The 25971-nt window shown below is 35.7% G+C and overlaps 1 protein-coding gene across 2 annotated transcripts; it reads right to left on the reverse strand.

The window, feature by feature from the left end:
* Positions 1-1338: 1338 nt before the first annotated feature.
* UBA3 (ubiquitin like modifier activating enzyme 3) lies at positions 1339-25971 on the reverse strand. Of its 2 annotated transcripts, XM_041761621.1 has the most exons (18): positions 25873-25971; positions 25645-25686; positions 23667-23787; positions 22210-22290; positions 17449-17531; positions 14629-14709; positions 10451-10494; positions 10069-10133; positions 9611-9766; positions 8480-8582; positions 8232-8345; positions 3927-3980; positions 3407-3443; positions 3236-3317; positions 2818-2918; positions 2630-2693; positions 2431-2485; positions 1339-2112 (listed from the first exon to the last, which is right to left on the reverse strand). In XM_041761621.1, the coding sequence occupies exons 1-18, from the start codon at positions 25890-25892 to the stop codon at positions 2024-2026; spliced, it is 1392 nt and encodes a 463-aa protein (XP_041617555.1). In that variant the 5' UTR covers positions 25893-25971; the 3' UTR covers positions 1339-2023. The 2 variants fall into 2 exon arrangements, with proteins under 2 accessions (XP_041617555.1, XP_041617556.1); XM_041761622.1 differs by lacking the exon at positions 25645-25686 and having other exon boundaries at positions 25873-25939.

A 25971-nucleotide genomic window follows, 5' to 3' on the forward strand; every position in this document is an offset into this window, starting at 1 on the left:
ACACTTATGTATTTTACCTTAGTGTAAGCACCTATGCCATCAAGGAATTATTTTCCTATAAAACAAAATCAGGGGGATCCCTGGGTGGCTCAGAGGTTTAGCGCCTGCCTTTGGCCCAGGGCGCGATCCTGAAGTCCTGGGATCGAGTCCCGCGGCGGGCTCCGGGCATGGCGCCTGCTTCTCCGTCTGCCTGTGTCTCTGCCTCTCTTTCTGTCTATCATGAATAAATTTTAAAAAAATGTAAATATTAAAGATTCTAATATTTTAGAATAATATTATAAATAATATTCTAATATTTTAAATATTAAAAAAATAAAATCAGATTTAAACTCTAAGTTATAAGCGTCCAATAATTTCACCTATCCAGTAAAAAATTTCATGTTGAAATATAAACTTAGTATTACACACAAGTAGATTACCCTTGAAGTGTTAAGCTGTTTCTTAAGCTTAAATACATAGACTGAGGAGGAGGCTGGGAGCAGACTGAGATCGAAATCCCTGTTCCAAGATCTCTAATACACAGTTTTGGGTAAATGATACAAGCTTTCTAAAACCTTTTGACTTTCAGATGGAGAGGCTATCACCTCACACGGTGACTTTGAGAGTTATTAGAGCACCTGTATAAAGGAGGTGTAAATGTTAGTTGCTTCATGTTCAAAAATTCAAACTGAATCTGTAATTTTGTAAATAAAGCAATTATTTTTCCTCATATGACTTTATAATGAAACATAAGTTTGGAGCAAAAAAGAATAATAAATAAAAATTTAACCCAGTGACATGTAATCACAAGGTTTCTGAATAGAAAACTGCCACCCAAGTCAAAAACTAAACATGTTCCCACAGAGATACTAAAACTCAACTTTTCACAACTTACACTTAATTTTAAGGCTTATTTTTTTACAGGGGAAAAAAGGCATTTTAAGAGACCTTAATATAAGAAGATTCTTCTTTTTTTTTTAATTTTATTTACTTATGATAGTCATACAGAGAGAGAGAGAGAGAGAGGCAGAGACATAGGCAGAGGAAGAAGCAGGCTCCATGCACCAGGAGCTCCACGTGGGATTTGATCCCGGGTCTCGAGGATCGCGCCCTGGGCCAAAGGCAGGCTCCAAACCACTGCGCCACCCAGGGATCCCAATATGAGAAGATTCTATTTCATTACATTATTATGGTAAACCAAATTCAATCAGGAGGTATTTATTATGGTAAAAGTATTAATTCAGGTACCACAGAAGTTTTGTATTAGTAATCCTACTACACATTTAAAAATTATTCCTGTATTACTATGCAACTATACTTATCCTTAATATACTTAAAAAATTTTCACTGAGAAAAGTAGACAATATATGATTTTATTAATAAATAGTGTGAAAGCATCAGTGATAACTGAACATTAAATTCTTTTAAACATTCAAGTCTTGGCTTTAATATTGTGCATATTGGCCTCTATGGCACTACAAGTAAACATGAAAATAGTTCCCATTTTCATGCACAGGTATTCAGCTATAATACCATTTACAAATTATTATGGACAAGGTAACCTTTGCAATAATTAATATTCATTTGGACAACTACAACTAAATGAATATTAAATCAAGCAAGAAATAGGCTATGTTTAATATGCTCTAGATGTCAGGGTGTAATACTCAATGTTATTTAAAACTTAATTTTCCTTTTTTCTTTAAAGGGACATCTTTGAAAACTGAGGAATGCATTCTTTGACCAAAGGAACAAAATTCAGACACAAGAGAGTGCTCGCCTCCTCCTTCAAAAGAAGCAATATATTTGCTCATTATCTTTCTCTCCAGGCATCATTTCCCATATTATTAATGAAAATGCTTACAAGTACCAACCCTAAAATTCTGTCTTCAAGGGTAAGTTATAAATTTTAAAAAGAGTGGTTCATTATATAAAAAAAGTCAAAAGTCCAGCAACACTAATGCTAAAAATGACATTAAATTTCTTAGCATCCACATAATATAATATTTCCGTGAGTTTTCTATTATGTGCAGATTTATTTTCCTTAAGAAGTAAAATGAAGCTTGAATAGTACAGTCTGTGGTGTGGTGACATCAGCAACTGCCAGTTCTTGCCCATCAACTAGTCCCAATTCTAAAACAGAAAAAAGTATAATTAACCCAAGCAAAAAAATCTCAACAAAATGCACAATGCACACAAACTGCACAGTTTTCTGTCTAGATAAACATCAAAATCCAGTTCTCCTTAATCAAGGTAATATTAAGTTTGATTTCTTAGAGATTTTTAAACATTCTGCTAAAAGAGCCATTCTATTAGTGTTTCTCAAGACATAATTACAATGATATCACCATTTAAAGGCATTAAAACGAACCTAGAATAAGCATTTTTTACTTTTACCAAGAGGAAAAAAGAAAGGAAGAAATTGATTAGTAAAATACTCATTTAGAATACCTTTCAATGTCTTGGAGAGATTTGGCCTTGTTCGTTCTTCAATAGAGGTTACTGACTAGAAAACAAAATTATTTTAATGTAAAGCACATAAAATGAATTTAAACTTGTAATATAAAAAATAAATAAATAAATAAACTTGTAATATAATTTTGTGGGGAAAAAAACATCCAAAAAACAAAAAACAACCAACACTGATTACCTGTAGGTAAAGTGTTCTATTTTTTCCCTCTAATGTGGCTGTGATGGCTGGAGATTTCATCTGCCTAAATATAATTATGAGCAGGGAAACAAAATTAAAGATCACTTTTAAAAAAAACAATTCTAGTTTTTAAAGCTTTAAAATCACAAAAGTATTTCTACAACAAAACAAAAGTCCGAAACACTTACAGAGAAGCACTATTGGTTAAATAATCCAAAACCTCCTGCAGTTTAGCGGATGGAGAGAACTGAATATTTTGAGGAAGCTGGCTACAAGCTGGGCAGTTTTCCTGCATATATAAAACATAACAGATCACAGAGGCATATGAACCAATAATACTTTATAATGATCAAATGAAAATCAACTTGTTTTGTAATTATGCATATTTCCTATGAACAAATTTTTATGCTCTAAAATCTCCTAAATTATTTTTCTACATAGTACTTATTTCGGGCTATACTGCAAAAGATACACAGTGAGTAGGGTTCTAAAAGTTAGAAAATACTTAGGATGTGGGCAATTTCATTCATATCTCTAACCAGTAATTAGTATGTAAAAATCTAAGTGTAAATGATCGAAAAAAGTTTTCATTACTATAATACTAACCTTTCTCTCTGCTTCAAATGTGTATGTGTACAGTCCATCTACGTCATTGAAAACCAAGTAATTATTAAGTGGAATATATGCACTGCAATGAAAAATGGTTCATCTTTATATAATTGAGCCAAGCCAAAAGATCAATTTACATACACCTTAAAAAATGAAATCCATTATTACCTTGTGGCTATTTTAAAAACCTCAGTGGCACACACAGCTGAAGAGGGGAAGAAAATAAAGGTGCTTCAACTTGATGCAATTCAGACATTTAAAATTTCAAGTTTTTCAAAGTTACAAATCGGAACAGATAAACTGATAATAAAGAATATACTTTAAAAAAAAAATGAGAAAAGTAACAAATTTTATATTTCTTTTGTATAACCCAAGTAACAGAGTTACATGCTTTCCTTCCTCTTCTTCAGATTAATGAGCAACCTGTTACACTGATTAAAGGGAAAGGCATTAAAATGTCCCCTTACTGCAGAGCATTTTTATCTATGACATAGTGTAAGACCAAATATACACAGATCCAACAGCTTATTCTTTTTTGGATAGCTTAATTACAACACCCAAGAAGATATCAGATTCTTGAAATGCCAGTTTTCTGAAACCAAGTAGCTGCAGGAATGTTAATTTAGATAGTGAATCAAAAACCAAAGGAAAGGGAAACCAAAGTTAAGTGGTGGCCATTTTTCCTTACCTGCAATGACCGCATTTGTGGAAGCTACTGCAGGAATGATACGTTTTACTACTCCTGAAAAAATATAATGATTAAAATATGGTCATTTCTTTTAAAAAATAGGTACCTTAGACAATCTGATTTTTTTTTTTTGATTTTTTTTTTTTAGACAATCTGATTATTAAATACCATTTTCCACAACCTGATTTCTCAGGCTTTCAAGTCAGAAAACAGACTGAAATTTAACAATGAAATGATCTTCTTTCACATTCCCATCATTTTGTTGTATTTTCAGAATCTTAAAGTATAGTAGCAAAGAAAACTCTTCACTAAGCTTCAAATAAAGATGAGACAATATAATAATAGCTAACAGTTAGGATGTTTATTATGTTCCAGGCACCGTATAAAGATTAAATAAGATAGGACAGAATTTTCATTACATCCTTGTTAGTCTCATTACTCTGATTCTAAAGATAAGGAAAATGAAATTGAGACAAATTAATATCCACAGTTATATGTCTAGTAAGTGACAGAAGTGGCATATGAATCTACATATGCCCCAAAGTGCATAATCTTAACTGAAACAATATGCTATACTCCATGAGGTGTGAATAAAGTATAAAGAGTAAGAACTAACTGTTCCTCATATAATAGTTCTAGCCATTTGATTCCTCCAAATTTTCAACAATCAGAAAGCCTGCCCTTGTCTCCTCATTTCACTCTATAACATGGTCTACACAAACTATTAATATACTTTATTTCTACTTCACTTCTTCCATATTAGTATTCACAGAATAGGAATGAAGACAGCCTGACCTTACACGATTTTTTTTAAAGTAAAACATAAATATTCCTTAACTATATTTGAGTTGTTCATTTTAGAAAACAAAAACTTCAGAAAAAAGTAGCCATGTTATCTTGGGGTGTGAGGGAGCACTTAAAGACATGTCCCCAAGGCCTCAGGAATAGGCAGGTTTCAAAAACTTCAGAAAAAAGCCAAATAATCTAAGAAGACATGAAAAGAAGACAGTGACAAAGTTTGGAAAGCTATTTTAAAATGTTAATTCTGACCATATGATTACATATCATTTCAGAGAAGGGGAAATTAGGAGGAGCTTAACTTCATGATGGTTAAACTGGAAGTTCTGCAGTGAACCACATAGAGCAAGATATACTGAAAGGAAGAAGTAGTATAAGAGACATTGCTCAGGGGATCCCTGGGTGGCGCAGCGGTTTGGCGCCTGCCTTTGGCCCAGGGCGCGATCCTGGAGACCCGGGATCGAATCCCATGTCGGGCTCCCGGTGCATGGAGCCTGCTTCTCCCTCTGCCTATGTCTCTGCCTCTCTCTCTCTCTCTCTGTGACTATCATAAATAAATAAAAAAAATATTAAAAAAAAATTAAAAAAAAAAAAAAAAAAAAAAAAAAAAAAAAAAGAGACATTGCTCAATAAAAGCCAAAAATGATAAAGAGTCCTCTTGTCCCCTACCCTTAAAAAAGCTGGACTTCACTTCCAATTTTGCTTCTCTACTCCTTGTCAAGGCTCTCAATCATCAAGTTCAAAAGTACCAAGTTCAAAACCAATACTTGCTAAAAAGTATGAAAAGATAAGTGAGACTACATATTGAAATGACTTTATATTTCCTGATCAGGACCAACTGAGATCATTTAACTCAGTTACCACCTGTGCACTATATGTCCAACAATGTTCTAGGTGTTGTGCAGAGTGCCAGTTAAAAAAAAAAATTTGCTCTTAATAAGCTTTCCTTCTGCTAAGGGAGATAACAAGCAAGTAAATAACAAAATTTCAAATACTGAAGAGTACTATGAAGAAAGTAAAACAAGGTATATGATAGAGTTGGCAATGATGGAGGCAGTCCCATCAGGGTGGATGATCAGGGAAGACCTCCACTGGGAGATGGTAATTTGAGCTGAAATCTAAAACCAGAAGACCCAGCCATGCAATGACTTGGGGAAACAGTATTTCTGTAAATAGTAAAGGCAAAGGCCCCAGGGCAACAATGTATGAGACTATGCCTATGAAATAATCTTTGCATAGAAAAATGAGGCTACCATTATTTCTGAGAAATTATAAAAACATCAATAGTGAATGGCTCAGAAGTCATTTTCAGTTGAATGATCAAATAAACTGGTTAACTTCACACCTGAGCGATACGCAGCTAGCCTTAATGGGATCCAAGGATGAACATTCCTGGCTTAAGAATCAGGAATATTAAAGCTCCAAGGCAGGAATGAGTTTGGTGTGTTCAAGAACACAGCAGGTCAGAATAGGAGGAATACAGAAAGCAACAAGGAGTGTGTAAGAACAGAATTTTTAAAAGACATCACCAGAACATCAGTAAATATGAGGAAATAATCACAGAAGAGAAAAAGCACATTTTCAAAAAGAAGACAAAGTTTTATTTCTGGTGAAGTTAGTGATGAACTTGGGACAAAACTCTAGAAAGATGAATTGAGTACCTAGATTAGGAAGCAGTGATCACTAGATTAAGCATTATGATTGTTCACTGAGACAAGTCATGCTGGATTCTGGTATTGTAACTAGTAATTTGGCAACCCAGGGAAATGTGGAAGTAGTACATCTAGGCTTCAGGAGAGCAGTTGGAGGGGCACGTGGGTGGCTCAGTGGTTGAGTATCTGCCTTTGACTCAGGTCGTGATCCGGGGGTTCTGGGATTGAGTCCCACATCAGGCTCCCAATGGGAAGCCCACTTCTGCCTCTGTGTATATCTCTGCTTCTCTATGTCTCTCATGAATAAATAAATAAAATCTTAAAAAAAAAAAAAAAAAAAAAAAGCAGTTGGAAAGGTCTTTTCTGACCTCCTTGTGAACAAGACAAAAAAAGAAGGCCTGGTAGGGAGAATGAGATAAATGGAAAAGGGCGACCAGAAGAAGTAGGATTCAAATGTCTGTTATCAGCCAGTTCAGTCTTACTAAAATTTTTAACTAATTATTTGGAAAAGAAATAAAAGGATATAAAGAAAGAAAACGGCAGGTTTAAGAATAAACTTGTAAAGACCTATACTTGAATATAAAAAAACAAAACTACCACCCTAAAAAACTGCCAAACATTTTATTGGGAAAATAGGGCTTAGCAACTGCATATAAAGAAAACTTCCAGATTTTAGTGGACAGTGACCTTAAAGAATCAGAAGTACAGCATCAACATAATCAACAAGCAAAAAATCCTGCTCTCCTCTAAGACTGCATCAATTATTAGAAGTCTATTGTAAAATCAATCCTAGCATGGTGAATTCTAGCTTAGATAAGAAAAATATGGATAACTGGAAAATAGTTAGAAAAATAAAAAAAGAAAATCAAACAGGATGGGAACTTAATGTCAGCCAACATGTAAAAGGGTTAAAGAAACTAGAAAGGTTGATGACAGTGATTTGGAGGGAATGTGATTACTGTTCTGTATATGTTGGGTTTTTTTTGTTTGTTTTTGTTTTTGTTTTTTTTAAGATTTTATTTATTCATTAGAGACACAGAGAGAGGGGCAAAGACACAGACAGAGGGAGAAGCAGGCTCCATGAAGGGAGCCCGATGCAGGACTCGATCCCGGGACTCCAGGATCATGCCCTGAGCCAAAGGCAGACAGATGCTCAACTGCTGAGCCACCCAGGCATCCCCTGTTCTATATATATTAAAGGCTATTACTTAAAAGGGAATTTGATTTATTTATGGTATAACCTGGGACAATACTCAGACCAAACTGAAGATGGAGACTTCTGTTCAATATACAAAATAAACTGTCTTAACAGTCTTATCCAAATGTGAAATAGATCGCCTTAGGAGGTGACACCTTCCTCTTAGTGAAAGATAAAATGAGTGGTTCAACTTAGATGATTTAGGGCCTCTTCCAATTCTAGTAAGATTCAGTGACTTTTATTAAATTCCTTCTAGCTCGGGTTCCTGAGTGCCTCAGTAGTTAAGCTTCTGACTCTTGGTTTTGCTCAGATTATGATCTCAGGATTGTGAGACTGAGCCCCACATTGGGCTTAGCACAGAGTCTGCTTGAGACCCTTTCCCACTCTGCTCCTTGCACATGCTTTCTCTCTCTCAAATAAATGAATAAATAAAATCTTTAAAAAAAAAATTCCTCCTAACTAAGAAGTACTATGAATTCTGTCAAACCCTGTTTCCTCCAAATTTAGGCCACCTGGAAACTATCATTTCCTTACCTTGACTGAACCTCAAATGGCTGGTACTATCTGAAATCACTTATCCATTATTTCCTTCAGAGTTCCCAACCCCTGAAATGGGGTTATCCCAAGGTTGTAATTCATGACAATTCACTAATTTACCTTGAGTGAGTCTATAGGTAACACCTCTAATATTATATTGTGATGCTCTCTCGAGAGACTTTTGGAAAATCCACTGAATATGATCAGGATCATCTCCATCTAATGGAACTCCTTCTGTTAGAAAAAACAAAGAGAACAGGACAGAAACATGTAAACTTAAATCAGCTTGTCTTTTAATATAATTATATAAATGAATAATATAAATATTCATCTCACATAATTCCAGATTATGAAATTCAGTTTATTACCTCCAAAAGGTTGCTCCTTAGGCCACTGCAGTATCCTTACATACTCAATACAGTGTTCTGGTAGCCTGGGCATAGATGCAATGGTGCACATGGGAAAATTAACCTAAAACCATAGTTTGCCTTTTTAGTGGATTTTACACAATGAATTATTTTAAAATGCAACTTCTAGTTAAGACTTTGTAAAAGTAGGTAGTAGGTTATAATTCATTTTAGCTTTCCACTTATAAAAACAAAACATTTTATACCACTAATAATGTTTCTAAAATTAAAAAGAGCATCTGAGTCACTTGACTTACATTCATATAGGAATGTAGGTTTGCCCTATCTTTACAGGGTATATAAATTTAAGCTTTGTTAGATCATGAGATGTTTGAATAAGTTCTCAAATATGAGCATTTTATTATGTTTATATGATGTTTATATCTGAAGGTATAAAATCAAAGCAAAAGCAAATTCACAGAGTTAAATCAATTCCAAGTAAATACTAAAAAAAATATTTTTATTTATGAATCAATATTCTAACTATTCCTTAAACTGGGTATGTAGCTTAAAGGGTCCCATCTTTGGAAGGATCGTTTTCATGCCTAGTATCTTTATCTCCCTGAAACATTCACAGGCAAAAACCAAAGAAAACAGATTATAACTAAATCCCAACATATAACTTTTTAATTGCTCCCTTGATCCCGTCTCTCCAAATGAAAAAATTAATACAAATGAATTGAGAACAGAATATCAGTACCACAATCTTCAGTTCCTATCTTTCCATAAATAGAGCAGAATTTCGTATTTTATCTTTCTTCTTAGAATAATTTTTAAAAAACTGTTTACCCTTCATTAAAAATCCTAAATATTGGATGCTTGGGTGGCTCAGCGGTTTAGCGTCTGCCTTCGGCTCAGGGTGTGATCCTGGAGACCCGGGTTCGAGTTTCGCATCAGGCTCCCTGCATGGAGCCTGCTTCTCCCTCTGCCTATGCCTCTGCCTCTCTCTCTGTGTGTCTTTCATGAATGAATAAATAAAGTTAAATAAAATTTTAAAAAATTTTAAATCCTAAATGTCGACTAGACTTATTAATTAATCCTAACTCTGCCCCCAAGAGACTATAAAATAAATGCAGGTGCTTTTCTGATTACCTGTGGAGGATACAGTTCTAGTGTGCATTCAATACAGGCAGTCATTCCAGGCAGAATCACCCGGGCATTTCCTTTAAAGCCTTCTGTCCCTCCATCTATCAAAGGGACAATGGAGCTTGGATCTAATACACCATCTTCATAATTTAGAAGAGATATCTAGGAAAATTATTTAAAGGTAGGAGAGGGGAGTAAGAATTCAAAAAAAAGAACATGCTGTCAAGTAATTCCATAAATCAATCGCAATACTGAGTACTAGATTATCAAATCATGGGATTAGGATACTAGCAATTTATATTCTCACCTGAAAATTAATAACTGGCAATAAACAATGATGAACCTCTACTTAGTTGAAAATTAAACTCTGATTTGTCAAAAACATGACATGGTACTCTAATTTTTGGTATGTTAAGAGCATCAGCAAGAATTTCAAAGAACCATAACAACGCTAAAATCTTTACCAGCATGCCATTTATCCATCTTCTGGCTATGATAGAGTCCAGTCCACACACAATTATATGAAATTCTACGGAAGAAAAAGCTAGTTTTTAAAAATGCCATTGCACAAAATAATTCACATTTTAGGAAACAAAGAAAAAAAACCACACCTTTTATTATAACACACAGCTCCTCATGCTTGAGTAACCTTACTCAAGACAACATATAAAAATGCAGCTAATGATATTAGCTAAGAATTAAAACAGTGGTATGCTCTGCTCAGTCAACCTTACTGAAAAGCAAACACCAAGAGCTGATAACAAATGAAGAAATACCCTTCAAATAGCTAGCAGCTAAAATATAGTAAGAATTTAGTGAGAAGTGAATTTAAAGTAGACAACTTACGTCGATAGAAAGTATCATTAAAATCCTGAATCTTGTTGAAATGTCTGCTTATAAGTAAAGGAATTTAGCTGCTAAGTTTTTAATTTATAAAGTGAATTTAACAATGTCAGAAGGAACAAATTATAATTGTACATAACAAGAAATGAAGTCATCAATGTTCAAAGCAGTGGAAATCAGGGAATGTGACAAAATGAATACAACCCTAATTTGTCACAAAACCTCTTTTTTAAATACTTCTTGCCTATTTAGAGTATTTTCTCTCATCCCTGAACCCTGATATTATGTCTTTGTAATACTCTTTACTCTGCTTCAGTTTTCATATAAAACCATACATCCTGGGAAGCAGACTGTGTGTCCTCAAACATTAGCATCAAGCACAGAGGCAATAATGCATTTTAGTGAAGGAAACAAGCATATTACAGTTCCCATTTGGGAAGAGGACTGCAAGACTCAGAATACGAATTAACACTTTGAACACCTAAATTTATACAAGGTTATATATCAAATATTTTCAATTAAAAATAAGAGTTACTGCTGCAAAGCTAATTAAAAAAAAAAAAAAACACATGTTCCCAATAGCTTTTTCGGGTACAAATATGATTGGTTATTTTGGGGGTGAGGGGAGGTATGAGTTCTTTTTTCCTCTGTTTTCCAAGTCTCTCTCTTTTTACTTTACCAAACCTAATCAGCAGTCTTTCCCTACCTGAAGGCTGCAAAGAAAACTCCATTCAAAAATAGCTGTGAGTGTAAATCAATCACAGAACTTAATATTTTAACAGCACATGTGTACAAAAAAAATTTTAATTTTTCCAATGGAGCAATTTTATGTTTAATTATATACTTCTCTAAAATTATAATAAATAGTCCATTATCCATTTTTTAAAAACCAAAATGGAGAAAAGAGGGACAATATAAAATACTCTTATCCTAGATTTTTTATTCTGGTCTACAAACAAAGCTATAATAAATTCAATTCTCGCCCTCACCCATTCAGGCCTCTTTTCCTTTTTAAAGGAAAGCAAGAGGCATAAGCTGCAGCTAGCACAGGGAGATCAAGAGAACCAGAGCAAACAGGGGAATAGCAATAGGGGAACCCAGGAGCCATACCAAGAAATCCTATGTCCTAGATTTCTATAAAATACCCAAAGTTCACAGATCCAACTTTTAGAATATGCACATTCTTCTTTATCTTTCTTCCAATAGGCCTGTATTTGCCTTTTTAAACTTTTTATTTTGAAATAATATGGACCTACAGAAAGTTGCAAAGCTAGTATAAAGTGGTTCCATGTGTATTTCATCCAGTCTCTCCCAATGGTTACATATTACAGGACTATAAAATCAAAATCACAAATACAACATTGATAAAATAAATATGTATAGTTCTGTGATTTATTTTTTTTTAAAGATTTTATTTATTTATTCATGAGAGAGAGAAAGGAAGAGACATAGGCAGAGGGAGTAGTAGGCTCCCTGCAGGAACTCGATGCGGGACTCAATCCCCAGACCCGGGATCACACCGACTGAAGGCAGACGCTCAACCCCCTGAGCCACCCAGGCGTCCCGTAGTTCTGTGATTTAAACACTTGTGTAGGGGCACCTGGATGGTTCAGCAGCTGAGCATTTGCCTTTGGCTCAGGTCACGATCCCGGGGTCCTGGGATCAAGTACCACATTGGGCTCCTCACAGGGAGCCCGCTTCTCCCTCTGCCTATGTCTCTGCCTCCTCTGTGTGTCTCTCATGAATAAATAAAATCTTAAAATAAATAAATAAACACTTGTGTAGATTTTTGTAACCACCATAAAGTTACGCAACTTTCCATCACAGCAAAGCTCTTCCTCCTGCTACCCCTTTATTCACACCTCTCTGGCCCACAATGCCTAATCCCTGGCAATCATTAATTTGTTCTCTCTTTATAATTTCCTCATTTGAAGAATGTTACATAAATGGAAACATACACATATGACCTTTTGAGACTGTCATCTTTCATTAAGCATGTCTTTGATATCTCCCCAACTTGCTGCATGTTTAGTTAATTCCTTTTTATTGCTCAGCATTACTCCACAGTATGGCTGTACTACAGCTTAATAATTCACCTATTGACAGATGTTTGGGTTGTTCCCAGTTTTTGGTTAATGCAAATAAAGACACTATGAACATTCAAGAACAAGTTTTACACAGACCTAAGTATCTGTTTCTCTGGGGTAACCCCCAGGAATGAAATTACTGAATTGTATGGAAAAGTGTATGTTCAGGTTTTTATAAAACAGCCTATTTTCCAGATGGCTATACCATTTTGCATTTCCCACCAGCAATGTAGGAGTGATCTAGTTGTTCTGTAGCTTTACCAGCATTTGAGGTTACTATTACTTTAGCTATTAGAAGTATGTAGTAATATTTCATTGTGGTTGTAATTTAGATTTCTCTTATAGCTAGTGACGATGAACACCTTCTCAGGTGCTTTTTGCTATCTTCTTTAGTGAAATGTCCTTTCACATTTTCAGTACATTTCCTAATTGCATTGTTTTTTCATTGCTGAATTTTGTGAATTCTTTATTTATTCTGGATGAATCCTCTGTCAGATACCTACTTCATAATTATATCCCATTCTAATCATTGTATCTCATTCTCTTAACAGGGCCCTTCACAAAAGAAAGTTTTTAATTTTGATAGAGTTCAATTCATCAATTTTTTTCTTATATGGATCACACTTTTTTGATGTAGTCTAAGGACTCTTCACCAAGCCCTATATCACAAAGATTTTCTCCTACACTGTCATCCAAGGTTTAACTGTCTTACATTTTATATTAAACCTACAATGCATTTTGAGTTAATTTTTGCAATTTTGGGGTTTGAGTTGGGATTCATATTTTTGCCTCCAGTGGCTCCACCACAATTTGTTGAAGAAATTATCCTTTCTTCCATTGAACTGTTTTTGCCATTTTGTCAAACATCAATATTTGCCTGTGGCTATTTCTGGTTTCTTTGTTCTACTGATGTGTCTCTCTGCTAACACCACATGGTCCTGATATTGTAGCTATAGTAAGTCTTGAAATTATACAGCGATTCCTCCCACTTTATTCTTTATCAGATTTGTTTTAGATATTCCTTTATCTTTCCATAAATTTTAGGATAATTTTGTATCAACAAAAAGTTCTGCAGAGATTTTAATAGAAGTTGTATTAAACTTATATACAAATCTAGGGAGACATGACATCCTTACTATGTCAAATCGCCCAATTCTTGAACAGAGCATCTTTACATTTATTTAGACCTTCTTTGATTTCCTTCATCAGTACTTTGTAGTATTCAGCATACAGGTCTTATACTATAAGACTTATTTTATAGATTAACAGCTAAGTATTCCCCCGCCCTTTTTTTGAGTGATTGTAAATGGCACTCATTTTATTTTAAATTTCACTTTCCACATTTTCACGCCAAGTACACAAATACAATTGAATTTTCTATGTTTATTTTGAATCCTGTGGCATTTCCCAAATAGCAAATCTCACTTTCTGAATTTCTATAAAACACTGAAAGTTATCCAGATCTGAAGAACACTCCTTTTTTAAAAAAACATTTTTTTGAAAAATAAATTTACTCTGACACATTTTCCACTTGGTTAATATATGTTGACTGTCTATTCAGTCTGCAACTGTAGGGAGACACAGATTAACTACAGCCAGATAGGAATTTACAGTCTAACGGAAGAGCTATGCAATCAAACTGAAAGTAAGGGCAATAATGCAAAATAACTGCACTGGCCGTAAATGCTTAATTTAAAAATTGGGCAAAAAAATATTTATATAACCTTAAAAAAAAAGGACTGGAAGGAATATAAAGCAAAACGTCATCAGTAGATACCTCAGTAATAAGCTTACTGCTGATTTTTTTTTTTTTGCTTATCTGTATTTTCTATGTTAAATACTTTTTTTTTTTTTTTTTTTTTTTATGATAGTCACAGAGAGAGAGAGAGAGAGGCAGAGACACAGGCTGAGGAAGAAGCAGGCTCCATGCACCGGGAGCCTGATGTGGGATTCAATCCCGGGTCTCCAGGATCGCGCCCTGGGCCAAAGGCAGGCGCCAAACCGTTGCGCCACCCAGGGATCCCTATGTTAAATACTTTTATAATAAAACACAAAGCTTTAGAAAGTTAAGTAACTTTTTTGTCAAAAGGATACGGAACTACATTGCAATTAGGAACTCTGTCATTTAGAAATTCTGCAGCAACTTCAGCCTTAGGTCTTCCAACATCTTTAGGCCTATGGGAAAAATTATATTTAAATTATCATTCATGATATAAATCTAGATGATCTATATAATTTACTTTCAAACATAAAAAATATCCACAGTGAGCTTATTTAGAGGATATTTAGAAGGAATACTTTTATCTAAATGTTGATGAGTAATTAGTAATTCAACATCAAATGTCAACATTTGCTGATGTTCTAAATTAAGTATTTACAAGTACTGACAAGTTTAAGTATTTCTTAAATGAAAATATAAATGGTGCTTCCCCCCCACCCACCCATGGAAAGCATAATGATGGCATGTTTCCTGGCCACTTCTCATTGTGGCATTTCCCAATGTAAAAAATTATCCCACACCCAAAGCCTTCCAAATCTACCCTGAACCCTAGAACCTCAAGGTGTTACCATGGAGGTTTTGGCTGAAATTTACACACAATTCATTCTAGGGATATAAGAGCCTTCATTTATCTCTTCTTCCCACATGTGCAGATTAAATAATAAATTTTATGTCCCAAACAAAGCCATAAGCATGTTTCTGAAGAAAAAACAATTCTGAAGGCATTATCTAAAATTGCAAATGTTGCCAACATTCTTAAGAAACTAAAAACAGAAGGCCTCAAAACATCACTCCTAGATAAGAACCACAGCTATAGACAGAAGAGGACACAAAGAATTCTCTCTTCTAATCTCAGTACAAATGGTATTTTCTTTCGCAGTATTTCCTCATCCTCCTCACAGAAGTAAATCATTCCCTCACACATACATAGTGCTTCATTACTACTTTTTCACAACATATTTTTCATTAGATACAGAGATCTATTATACCCCCTAGACTGAACACCTGGAAGAAAGTGACCATATTCTTATCTCTTTGTATTCCTTCATATATAAGCATAGAATACTTTAAAAATAAATGAAAACATTTTTAAAAATCAATGTCCCTAATAAAAATTATTTTTACTTAAAATTGGAATTTTAAAGAAAAATCATTTAACAGGTCAATTTTCTTCTAGCCAATGAAGCAGTCTGCTACTCTTGATTCAAAACTTCTGATAAGAGTTTTATTCTTTGTCCTATAACTAGGCTCTAGTTATAAATCAAGGAACCTGATTTCAGTACTGCATTCAACTACTCCGGACAGAGCTCTTTTGGTAAAGCGGATAAAGGAAACTTTCAAGATTCTTTAATGTTGTGAATTGTATGTGTTCCTACAGTAGATCCCAAATAAAAAATTCCTGGATGGTTTCTGTGGAAACTGCTAATTTACCTTTCCAGAATTAGGGGATCAGATTGTTCCACCTAAAAACTATACTTTGAACAAAAAGGCCTTTTACAAATATCATCTTTGCAAAACACCTTGGCCTAATTGCTTAATCTTGAAAACAAGTACCTACCCTGAGGGCTACTCTGAGATTATAGGAAATACAGATAAAGACTTTAGAAAGTATTTACTGCAACCTAAGCACTCAACAAATGTTAACTATCATTGTGATTTTCAATCATTATTTTAGGTACAAACTAAAGGGCGTGCCCTATTATCAATAACCAACCAATTCAGTGTTATCTTTGTTAGAGGATTCATATACTAAAAATGTGTCAGGATCCTCAATTTTCTGTAGATAAGGGTAATTTCAAGGGTTTAAAAAATAAACAAAAAGATAAAGCCCAAACATTAAACAGAGTTCACATTGCAATTACAACACTTCCTTAACTTGACTTTGTTTAAACCATTCTTCAACCTCTTTAATATCTTCCAGAAAAAAAGGTTTCATGCCTATCCAAAAATTTAAATTTACTTTCTCTGTTAACCTAACCTTATACTGCATACCTACGAGCACTTTCTGCCAATAATCTAATCACTAGAAAGAAAAATAAAAAGTCCTTATCTCTCCATTCCTGTAATTCTTTGACATTTATATCTGAGCTAGTCAAATCTTTACATGCTACATACTAAAATTCACTAATGAACCTCTCCTCAGGTCTGCATACATGGCCTACTTCCAGTTTTTAAAGTCATTTCTAGCAATCCATTCCTAGATGCTTTCTGTATTTCATGTTTGTTTAAGGTAAATTTCCCTTTGGGGATGCCTGGGTACCTGACTGGTTGAGTGTCTGCCTTCAGCTCAGGGTGTGATTCTGGAGACAATCCTGCATCGGGCTCCCTGCACAGAGCCTGCTTCTCCTCTCTCTGCCTGTGTGTCCCTGCCTCTCTCTCTCTCTCTCTGTCTCTTGTAAATAAATAAAATCCTTTTTAAAAAAGGTAATTATCCCTTTGTTCCATTTCAACCACTCCTGGATTTTCTCTCCTTAATTGTTCATTTTCTTTATCTTTGTAGAAGTAACTTCAAACTCTGTCACAACTTTATTCCCCCAGAGATACCATACAATTCTTGGCTCTTAAGTCCCCACCAATATATCTCACTAGGGCCTAATAGTCTAGCTACTGTTCTCTTATGAAATGAACAGGAGGAAAAGAGCCCTGTTCTATGTCTTCAGAGCACAATCACCCCCAAATCACATAAACCATTTGGAAATCTCTTTAAAAAAAAAAAAAAATCATGAATTTGTTTATAAAACTAGTTTCACCAGGGTGTTCAAAATTTTCTTGCAAAATTTTACCTAAAAAGGGAGTGGTGATTATTTAAAAAATAAAATTAGTTAGCCCTCTCATAGTTTTTATAAATTATGAAACTACAATGTACTCAAGTTCAAGTAATTATCAGAATTTTAAACTAAGATCTTAAAACTTACCTAAATAAAAACTGCCTATTTAGATTGGAAACATCTATAGTGTCCATGTCTATAACATGAATCTGTCTAAAACCAGACAAGGCCTGTGGGAATAAAAAAAAAAACCAATTAAGCAGAAGTTTCCACACATTTGAAATGTTAAGACTTGTTTTCAAGGTAGTCCTAAACTTATAAATGCTCAATAATAAATTCCACATTATTGTATTCAATGGTTAAAAAGTCTTACAAGGTATATAAAATTCAAGGTTCTTGTAAAGGTCAAAAATCTGTAACTACTTAGTTTTAAATAGTCTATAACCAAAAGAAAACAACTCAAAATTTCTACAGTTGTTTTATCATCCCATAAACACATTTGTAAAGTTTGTTGCTTTGCTACTGCCACCAGATATTTTAATTTTACAAGTCTTACTAATTAACTGAATTTGCTATTCTTTTTCAGAATATTGTTAAAAAGCAATTCCTATAAGCTTTATCTTAGTTTAAGTAACATTAAGTATATCACAATTCAGAAATAACTATTAGAAGGTGTATATTATCAACACACATATGTACATAGCACATGTAAAAGGAACATACTAAAAGTATTGAGTCAATAACAAGCAGTCAAAAAAGCTAGGAAAAAGCAACAAACTTGCTTCTGAGCAGTACAACCACTCTTCAAATTTACCAGCAGAAGCAAAAGATTGGAAAAAACAAGTCTCAATAATTAATCATGCTTTTCTGGTCTTGGTCAGTTAAATAGTCAAATTAAATCAGGTGTCAATAATTTCCCTACTTTTCGGCCCCTCCTTATAGCAACAAAACCTTGAGTTGTCCATACTTGCTTTCTCATAGTCCTGTCTCACACTAAATAAGCTTTCCCTCGCACCACTCCATGGAAAACTGCACTCGTCAAGGTCACCAGAGATTTGTATGTTACTAATTCCAATGACAATTTTCCGTCTCTCTGATCGTACCTCCCTGAAGCATCTGGCAGAAAATGGATCAATTCCTCCTCTTTAAAATACATTCTTCAGGGACCCCTGGGTGGCTCAGCAGTTTAGCGCCTGCCTTTGGCCCAAGGCGTGATCTTGGAGTCATGGCATCAAGTCCCACATCTGGCTCCCTGCATGGAGCCTGCTTCTCCCTCTGCCTGTGTCTCTGGTTCTCTCTCTCTGTGTCTCTCATGAATAAATAAAATCTTTAAAAAAAATAAATACATTCTTCACTTGGTCGCTACACTCATGAGAAATCTAAACATTAAAAACTGGCCTTAGGAGTTAGTTTTCCTCCTACTTTACCTTAGGAGTTTTCCTCCTACTTTACTGGCCAGAATTTGGAGTGCCTTTGTGCTCAGTTCTGGTTAGTGCGTGTGACCTCAAGCAACCTTGTAAGATAGTGACATCTAACAGGTATCTCAAACTTCAGTTTCCGAAACCAAACTCAACCATCCGTACTCACCACCACTAAATCTCTTCTTTTCCCAGTGTCTCCCACTTCGATGAATGCTAACCCCATCATTCCAGTTGCTCAGGGGGAAAACGTTGGGTCACCCTTGGCTCCTCTCTTTCTCTCATGCCCAACAACTAATCCACTAGCAAATCCTGTTGACTCCAACCTCAAAACATATCCCTCATCTGACTGCCTCTCACCACCTTCAATGCCACCACCTTGCTTCAAGTCATTGCCACCTCTTGGCCCAGGTGACTGCAACAACCTTCTGACCAGCCTCTCTGCTTCCTGCTCTGTTCTTGAGTCTTTTCTCTGTACATCAGGCACAGTGAGCCAGGTTAAATGTCAGATCAAATCAAATCAACTCACCTGCTTAAATCTCTCCAATGACTTCCTGACTCAGAGTAAAAGGTAAAGTCCTTACAGTAGCCTCTAAAGCCCTTTGCAATATTCACTGAGCCCTTCCATCTCCTATCACCTCTCGATATCCTGTGGGAAACTGATCCACTTCTGTTTTAGCTATAAAAATGACCTCCTTGCTGTCCTAGAACAGAAAAATCATGCTCCCACTTCACATATTTTGCACCTGATGTACCCTCTGCCTAGAATATTCTTACTCACCTCTCTGCTCAAATAGCATCTTTTTTCCCACCAGGCTATGTATCTTCCATTCTTCCTTTCCCCATAGCATCTATTACTGTCTGACATACCACGTATTTTACTTGTCCTTTTCCTCTGTAAGCCCCACAAACAGAAACACCTGTCAGTATATTTCAATGCTGTGTCTTTAGCTTTCAAAATGGTGCCTGGTATATAGGGAGAAGAGGTTTTATAACCATCTGCTCAGTCAATATTAATGTCATATTCTTTTTTTAGAATAAACTTTGGTGGCGCTTGGGTGGCTCAGTCAGTCAAGCATCTGCCTTCAGCTCAGGTCATGATCCTGGAGTCCCAGGATAGAGTGCCATGTCAGGCTTCATGCTCATGGGGTAGTCTGCTTGTCCCTCTCCCTCTGCCCCTCTGCTGTGTTTCAATCTCTCTCTCTCTCTCTCTAAAATAAAAAAAAATAGGGCAGCCCTGGTGGTGCAACGGTTTAGTGCTGCCTACAGCCCAGGGTGTGATCGTGATCGAGTCCCACGTCAGGCTCTCTGCATGGAGCCTGCTTCTCCCTCTGCCTGTGTCTCTGCCTCTCTCTCTGTGTCTCTATGAATAAATAAATAAAATCTTAAAAAAATAAAATAAAATAAATAAAATAAAAATAAATAAATAAATAAAAATTAAAAAATCTTAAAAAATAATGAGCCTTTGGAGGACTTATAGTAAATTTTAAAAACCATGTATGTCTCTTATGTATTTATGTCTGAAATTAACAAGTGGTAATCGAAAAGCTTTAGTTTTCTTTTAAGACATTACAATGCAATAAATAACAAAGCTATTCCTAAAGTTGCATGAGGACTATTTCTCAGATCTAATCTCCAATTAATTTACATTTAAAATTACTATAAATCACATTTGCAGGTAACAGCTTCATAACAGAAAAGGTTAAGCATTAGGGGATTTTTACATAGAATGCCTACCAAAATCACTACCCATCCTCTATAAATCTTTCCCTTCTAGAACTCTTTGATACTGTGTTTTTATGTTTGACAAAGTACTGTCATTCTGGCACCCCATCACATAGTATATCATACATAATGCTATTTATTTTGTGTAAGACTTGTCTCTCCAATGAAATTTCAAATTCATTAAGGACATAGACCAAGATGTCCTATAATCCCTTCAGAACTGAACACATCAGTAAGTACCAAGAAGCACATTAAGTTTCTGCAATTTCACTAGGAGTGACAGTAGTGTTTTCTAAGCAAAATGAATGTAGCTGTTTACATTTGAAATATAAACCCATGGCCAACTTTTTAGGTTCCTCATCTAAGTATGTGACCTGATTCATTGCCTAAGGTTTGCTCTAGCATTTGCAACTTTCTACATACCAATGAGAAGGCTGACCTAACACCTTTAAAACAATTCCTCTCCTATCCATTTCATATTAAATAAACCCATAAACCCTTATAAAAAGCTATTTGTAGGGACGCCTGGGTACCTCAGCTGTTGAGCGTCTGCCTTTGGCTTAGGGTGTGATCCCAGAGTCAGGGATCAAGTCCCACATTGGTCTCCCTGCAGGGAGCCTGCTTCTCCCTCTGCCTGTGTCTCTGCCTCTCTCTCCCTGTGTCTCTCATGAATAAATAAAATCTTAAAAAAAAAAAAAAAAGAAGCTATTTGTGGTTATGAGAAGTTAGTGAAACTATTAAGTCACATATTGATTTCAAACCAGTAAACAGAAACAGCTTCTCTAAAGAGTACCCCCTCTTAAGATGATATTTAGCTAAAAAAAAAAAGACACCCCCCCAAAAAAAGAAAAGTTTAGCTATCCCAAATTTTATGTTTCATTAAGTCATGTAACGACCTAATGGTTCAGTAAAAAAGAACACCTGACTAAGAATTAATGACCTGGATTAGGTTCCAGGCACATGACTATACAGAAAACTTTAGGCAATCATTTAACATCTCTAAACTTCAGTGTCTCCCTCTATATAAAATGAGACAATATGGGATCCCTGAGTGGCGCAGTGGTTTGGCGCCTGCCTTTGGCCCAGGGCGCGATCCTGGAGACCCGGGATCGAATCCCACGTCGGGCTCCCGGTGCATGGAGCCTGCTTCTCCCTCCGCCTGTGTCTCTGCCTCTCTCTCTCTCTCTCTCTGTGACTATCATAAATAAATAAAAATTAAAAAAATAAAAAATAAAATAAAATGAGACAATAAAAAAAATAAATAAAAAATAAAATAAATAAAATGAGACAATACCCTATCCACTTCTGCTTGAGAAACAGAAGAAATAATTCTTTGAAATGACATGTTAAAATATGAATGACCAGTTTTGTTATTTATGTCACTGAAATTAATGACTGCTGTGCAAGAAGAAGCACAAAGATTTATTTGATAAAGATCAGAGAAGAAAACAGAAGAATTTTCTATCAATGACTTTATAGTTGAGGACTTTAGAGTATAAAAAGTTCCACAGTTATATGATTATTTTAATTACTATCTTGAATTTGACCTGCTAGATTTATCAAACAACGGCTCACAGGAAAAAAGGTTAACAATCATCACAAAGAAATTTCCTAGTAATAGAAAAGAAAAAGAAAAAGAAAAAGAAAAAGAAAAAGAAAAAGAAAAAGAAAAAGGTTTAATTATCACAAGGAGGAAAAACAATACATTGTATACACACACACACACACACACACACACACACACACACACACACACATATATTACCAGATTTTTCAGGAGCTCACATCCTAAGCCGCCAGCTCCAATGACTAGAACTTTACATGTATCTAACAAAAATTGGAGAGACTGTAAAGAATGAAAAGGCATATTAAAATCTGCTTGATAATAACTATAAGTACTACCAATAAAGCCGTAGGCCATAAAACAGTTTCTGATGTTTCCATGAAAAATGCAATTGAGGATAAAGAGCAGACTTTGTATTTAATAAATTATTTTAAATTTATATACAAGGTAGAACCAGGAATTCTGTAATCTAATGATTTCAGAGGGTTCCAATTTTAATGTTTTTAAATTGACTTTTTATGAAATTAAAAGGTTATTTCCAACAAGAAAAACTACATACCTAGTTAATTAAGATTTATCTTTTTTCTAAACTTGGAAAGTAAGTTTTGGAAAGCATCAAATTTATTTACTTCGATTTTCTAAAAAGAGTAAACTGTAAAATCCTTAAGAACAGAGGCTCAAGCATTGCACAAGGTGTTTAAAAGTCTTAAAAAGGTAAGAATAATAATTGTTGCTTTTCAACACAGTGAATGAAATTTGCAAAACAAAAGAGGACAGGAAGAAAAAAACCCAGATAAGTCTCTTGGAAAATTGTACATCAGTAGAAATATAATTTAAAACAGTAATTTAACAGCAGTATCTTAAAGTATCAGGACAAAAAAAAAAAAAAAAAGAATTCAGAAGCACAAAAAAAATATGGTGAAAAAAAACCATGGTGGCGTATCCAAAGAAACACAAATACTTTCGATTCTGTCCAAGATTAAACAAGAGAAAGTTAAAGTTATACTGATAATACAGTGAATGAAACCCAAAGTCTGTACCTTAATTTTAGGAGTAGCATAATACCGCTATTTCAAAACACTATCTTTATAAACACAAAAGACATAAAAATTTACCATAAAGAATGTATTTTCTACCTTGCAGTAAAAAACAAGTTGCATCTAATTGAACATTTGCCTTATGTCAAACACTACCAGTCCAAAATTCTATTCCTCTATTATATAGCAGTTACATAATTTTTAACATGCAATTATTTTCAATTCTAGGAAAAGATGCTCATTTCAACTAAATTTCAAAATTTAAGCAAGCACATCTATATTTCTATCAAATTTAATTTCTCATAGTAGGGCTAAAAAGGGGAATGTATCTCAAGTCATTTTAAACTGTAATTTTGTGAAGTATAACTTAGAATCTTAAATGAGATTATGAAGTTATTTTACTGTTGAGAATTTTCAACATACTATATGAGAAATGTGAAAATAAGGACTCAAATATCTGTCACTCAAATAAAATCAGTTGCAAATATTCAATTTAGTATTTCAAAGTAACTTAGACAATTGTTACTAGTTTTATAAAAGAGCAAACTAAAAAGAAAGCATTTTATTATTTTTGAAACATAAAACTATTAGAGGAGTTATTTAAAAATAAATGTTTCTCACTTCAGTGCTCGGTTCGAAATCAGGGTGTGTGAAGGGTCCAGATCGCTCGAGGAACTTCTTTACATGGTTCCAGCGACCTTCCCAGTCTCCAGTGTCCCCACACCCACCATCAACAGCCATTCTGCACAGAACACAGTAAATTCAGCTGCAAAGATCAGTAGGAAAAAGCCACACCTACAACTATTATGGTTTCCCCAAATGAAAAAGTAACCACACCAGACCTGCTCAAATAAAAAGGGAAATATCAATGTGGTTATCCTTATGCTTTTAACTTTTCTCTTGGTTATTATTTAATTTATTTAAAGTTAAGAACTGCACATGTTTGATAAAATAAATCAGTCTACATGTTTCTGGGATCCTAAAGCACCCCAAGATCAAACTTGGGATATTATTGGTCAATTGGTGAGAAATGGGCTTTTCTACATTTGGAATTTATAAAAGATCACTGTAAACTTCCTCAGTTTGTTCCATCAATACACTTAGATCAGGAAAAGAAAAAAAAAAAAAAAACACCTCCACTTTCAGAATTGTGATGCTTCAAATCTAATATAACTCATGTGTCCTTTCCAAGTTTGAAAGATGTGACTTATTTTTGATGAGAGAGCCTTTATCCATTTTTCCCTGAAAAAAATGGTCCCATTTTTCAAAAAAGAATGCATTAACACTATGAGGTACTGTTTCCACTCAACACAAAAAAAGTCTGGGGTTACAATTACTCTACAGATAGGGATTACCATCTAAAAACTTTTTAGAATAAGGAGGGACTCCTAACAAAGTACAAAAATGTATGTTCTAACAAATTGTATTTTCTACTCTAGGCAAGATTTATGTTTGGTTGTAATTATCTTTAATTTTCAAATTTCCTGTAATCCCAGTTTCTACCTCTAAACGTTATCTGTAATATCCAATTCTTACAGAAGGGACAAATAGGTACACTGCCTAACAATAAAGACCATAGCATTTCATGTCAGGCTGGGTCTGGTTCCACAACATTGTGACCTTGACCAGACTTCCTAACAGCTATAAACCTTATTTATAGGTTGTTGGTAGCTACTTGGTAAGGTCAGGACAAGGATAAAGAGATAATCCACATTGAGGCCGTAGTACAATACCGGGCATATAGTGTGCATTTGAACCTTTACTGTCATTTTAAGCAAAAGTGGGAAGGAAATGAAAGGTGGGAAGGAATGTGAAGTTAAGCTCGTCATTCCAATCCTTTTGCAACTGAAATCAAACTTTTTGAGGAAGCTACGTAAAGACTTTAAAGCACTGCTAGTGGGAACTGGCACAGAAATTAGTAACTCACCACACCCACTGCAAGAGTACCTGCTTCCCCTCCCATGTAGGGAGACGAAAAATTATGTGGCGTGGGCCAGGTTGGAAAACACTGTCTCACCAGCACAAAACTGAGCATCTGATTAAAAAAAAAAGGGTGTGTAACAAATGGAGAAAATAAGCTCTTTGGAGTCAACATTCTTAAGGGAAGAGCCAATTATTTTGCAAGAAAATGATTGAAGTGCTTAGTACAATACCTCACACATAAAGTTCTCATAAAAAAGTTTGCAATTAATACTACTGTCTCAGTGTTTACGAAAGGCCAAAAAAAAACGTCCTAGTGTCCGTTGCACGTGTTTTAAGACCGCCTTTTCACAAGGTCATGGCTTTGGCAATTTGGGGTGGAGGAGGGGGTGGGGCGCAAGGGTCCTTCCGCAAGACCTCTGGGTCAAGGAGCACCCCGGCCGGCCGGTGCAGGGCCTGCTGCGGTGGACCCCGGCCCGGCGCCCGCCCGAGAGGGACGAGGAGCGGCCCGCCGGGCCCCTGGGGCTCCGGGATGGGGGTCAGGGGATGAGGCCGCGCGGCCTGCGCTCCGGGTGCCCCCCTCCCAGCCCCCCGGGCCCGCTGCGGCTGGTCCCCTAGGCCTGGGGTGGGGGGAGGCGGGGGTCCCCGGAGAGGGCCCCGGCCTCCCGGCAGCACTAACTTCTCAGCCAGCAGCTCCTCTATTCTCCTTCTTTTCTTCTCCCTAAAAGAAAGAGAGAATAAAAGAAGGGTCAGCATCACGCTACACATTGGGCGCCGCGAGGGGATGGGGGGCCGAGGGGACGGGGCGGGGGTGGGGGGGACCCCGGGTGGCGGCGGCGACCGCCCAGCGCCGCGCTCTCTCACAGCCCAGCCCGGCCCCGCACGCCTGCAGAGCCCGAGTACTTACGGCTCCTCGCCATCCGCCATATTGTTCTCCGCCTCTTCCCAGGTGCCTCCACGGCGGGCGGGGCGGAGGGGCGGGGCCGGCTGGGAGAGCCGGAAAGGG

Source organism: Vulpes lagopus, chromosome 7 (genome assembly GCF_018345385.1).
Source record: "Vulpes lagopus strain Blue_001 chromosome 7, ASM1834538v1, whole genome shotgun sequence".
In the NCBI taxonomy this organism is placed as follows: domain Eukaryota; kingdom Metazoa; phylum Chordata; class Mammalia; order Carnivora; family Canidae; genus Vulpes; species Vulpes lagopus.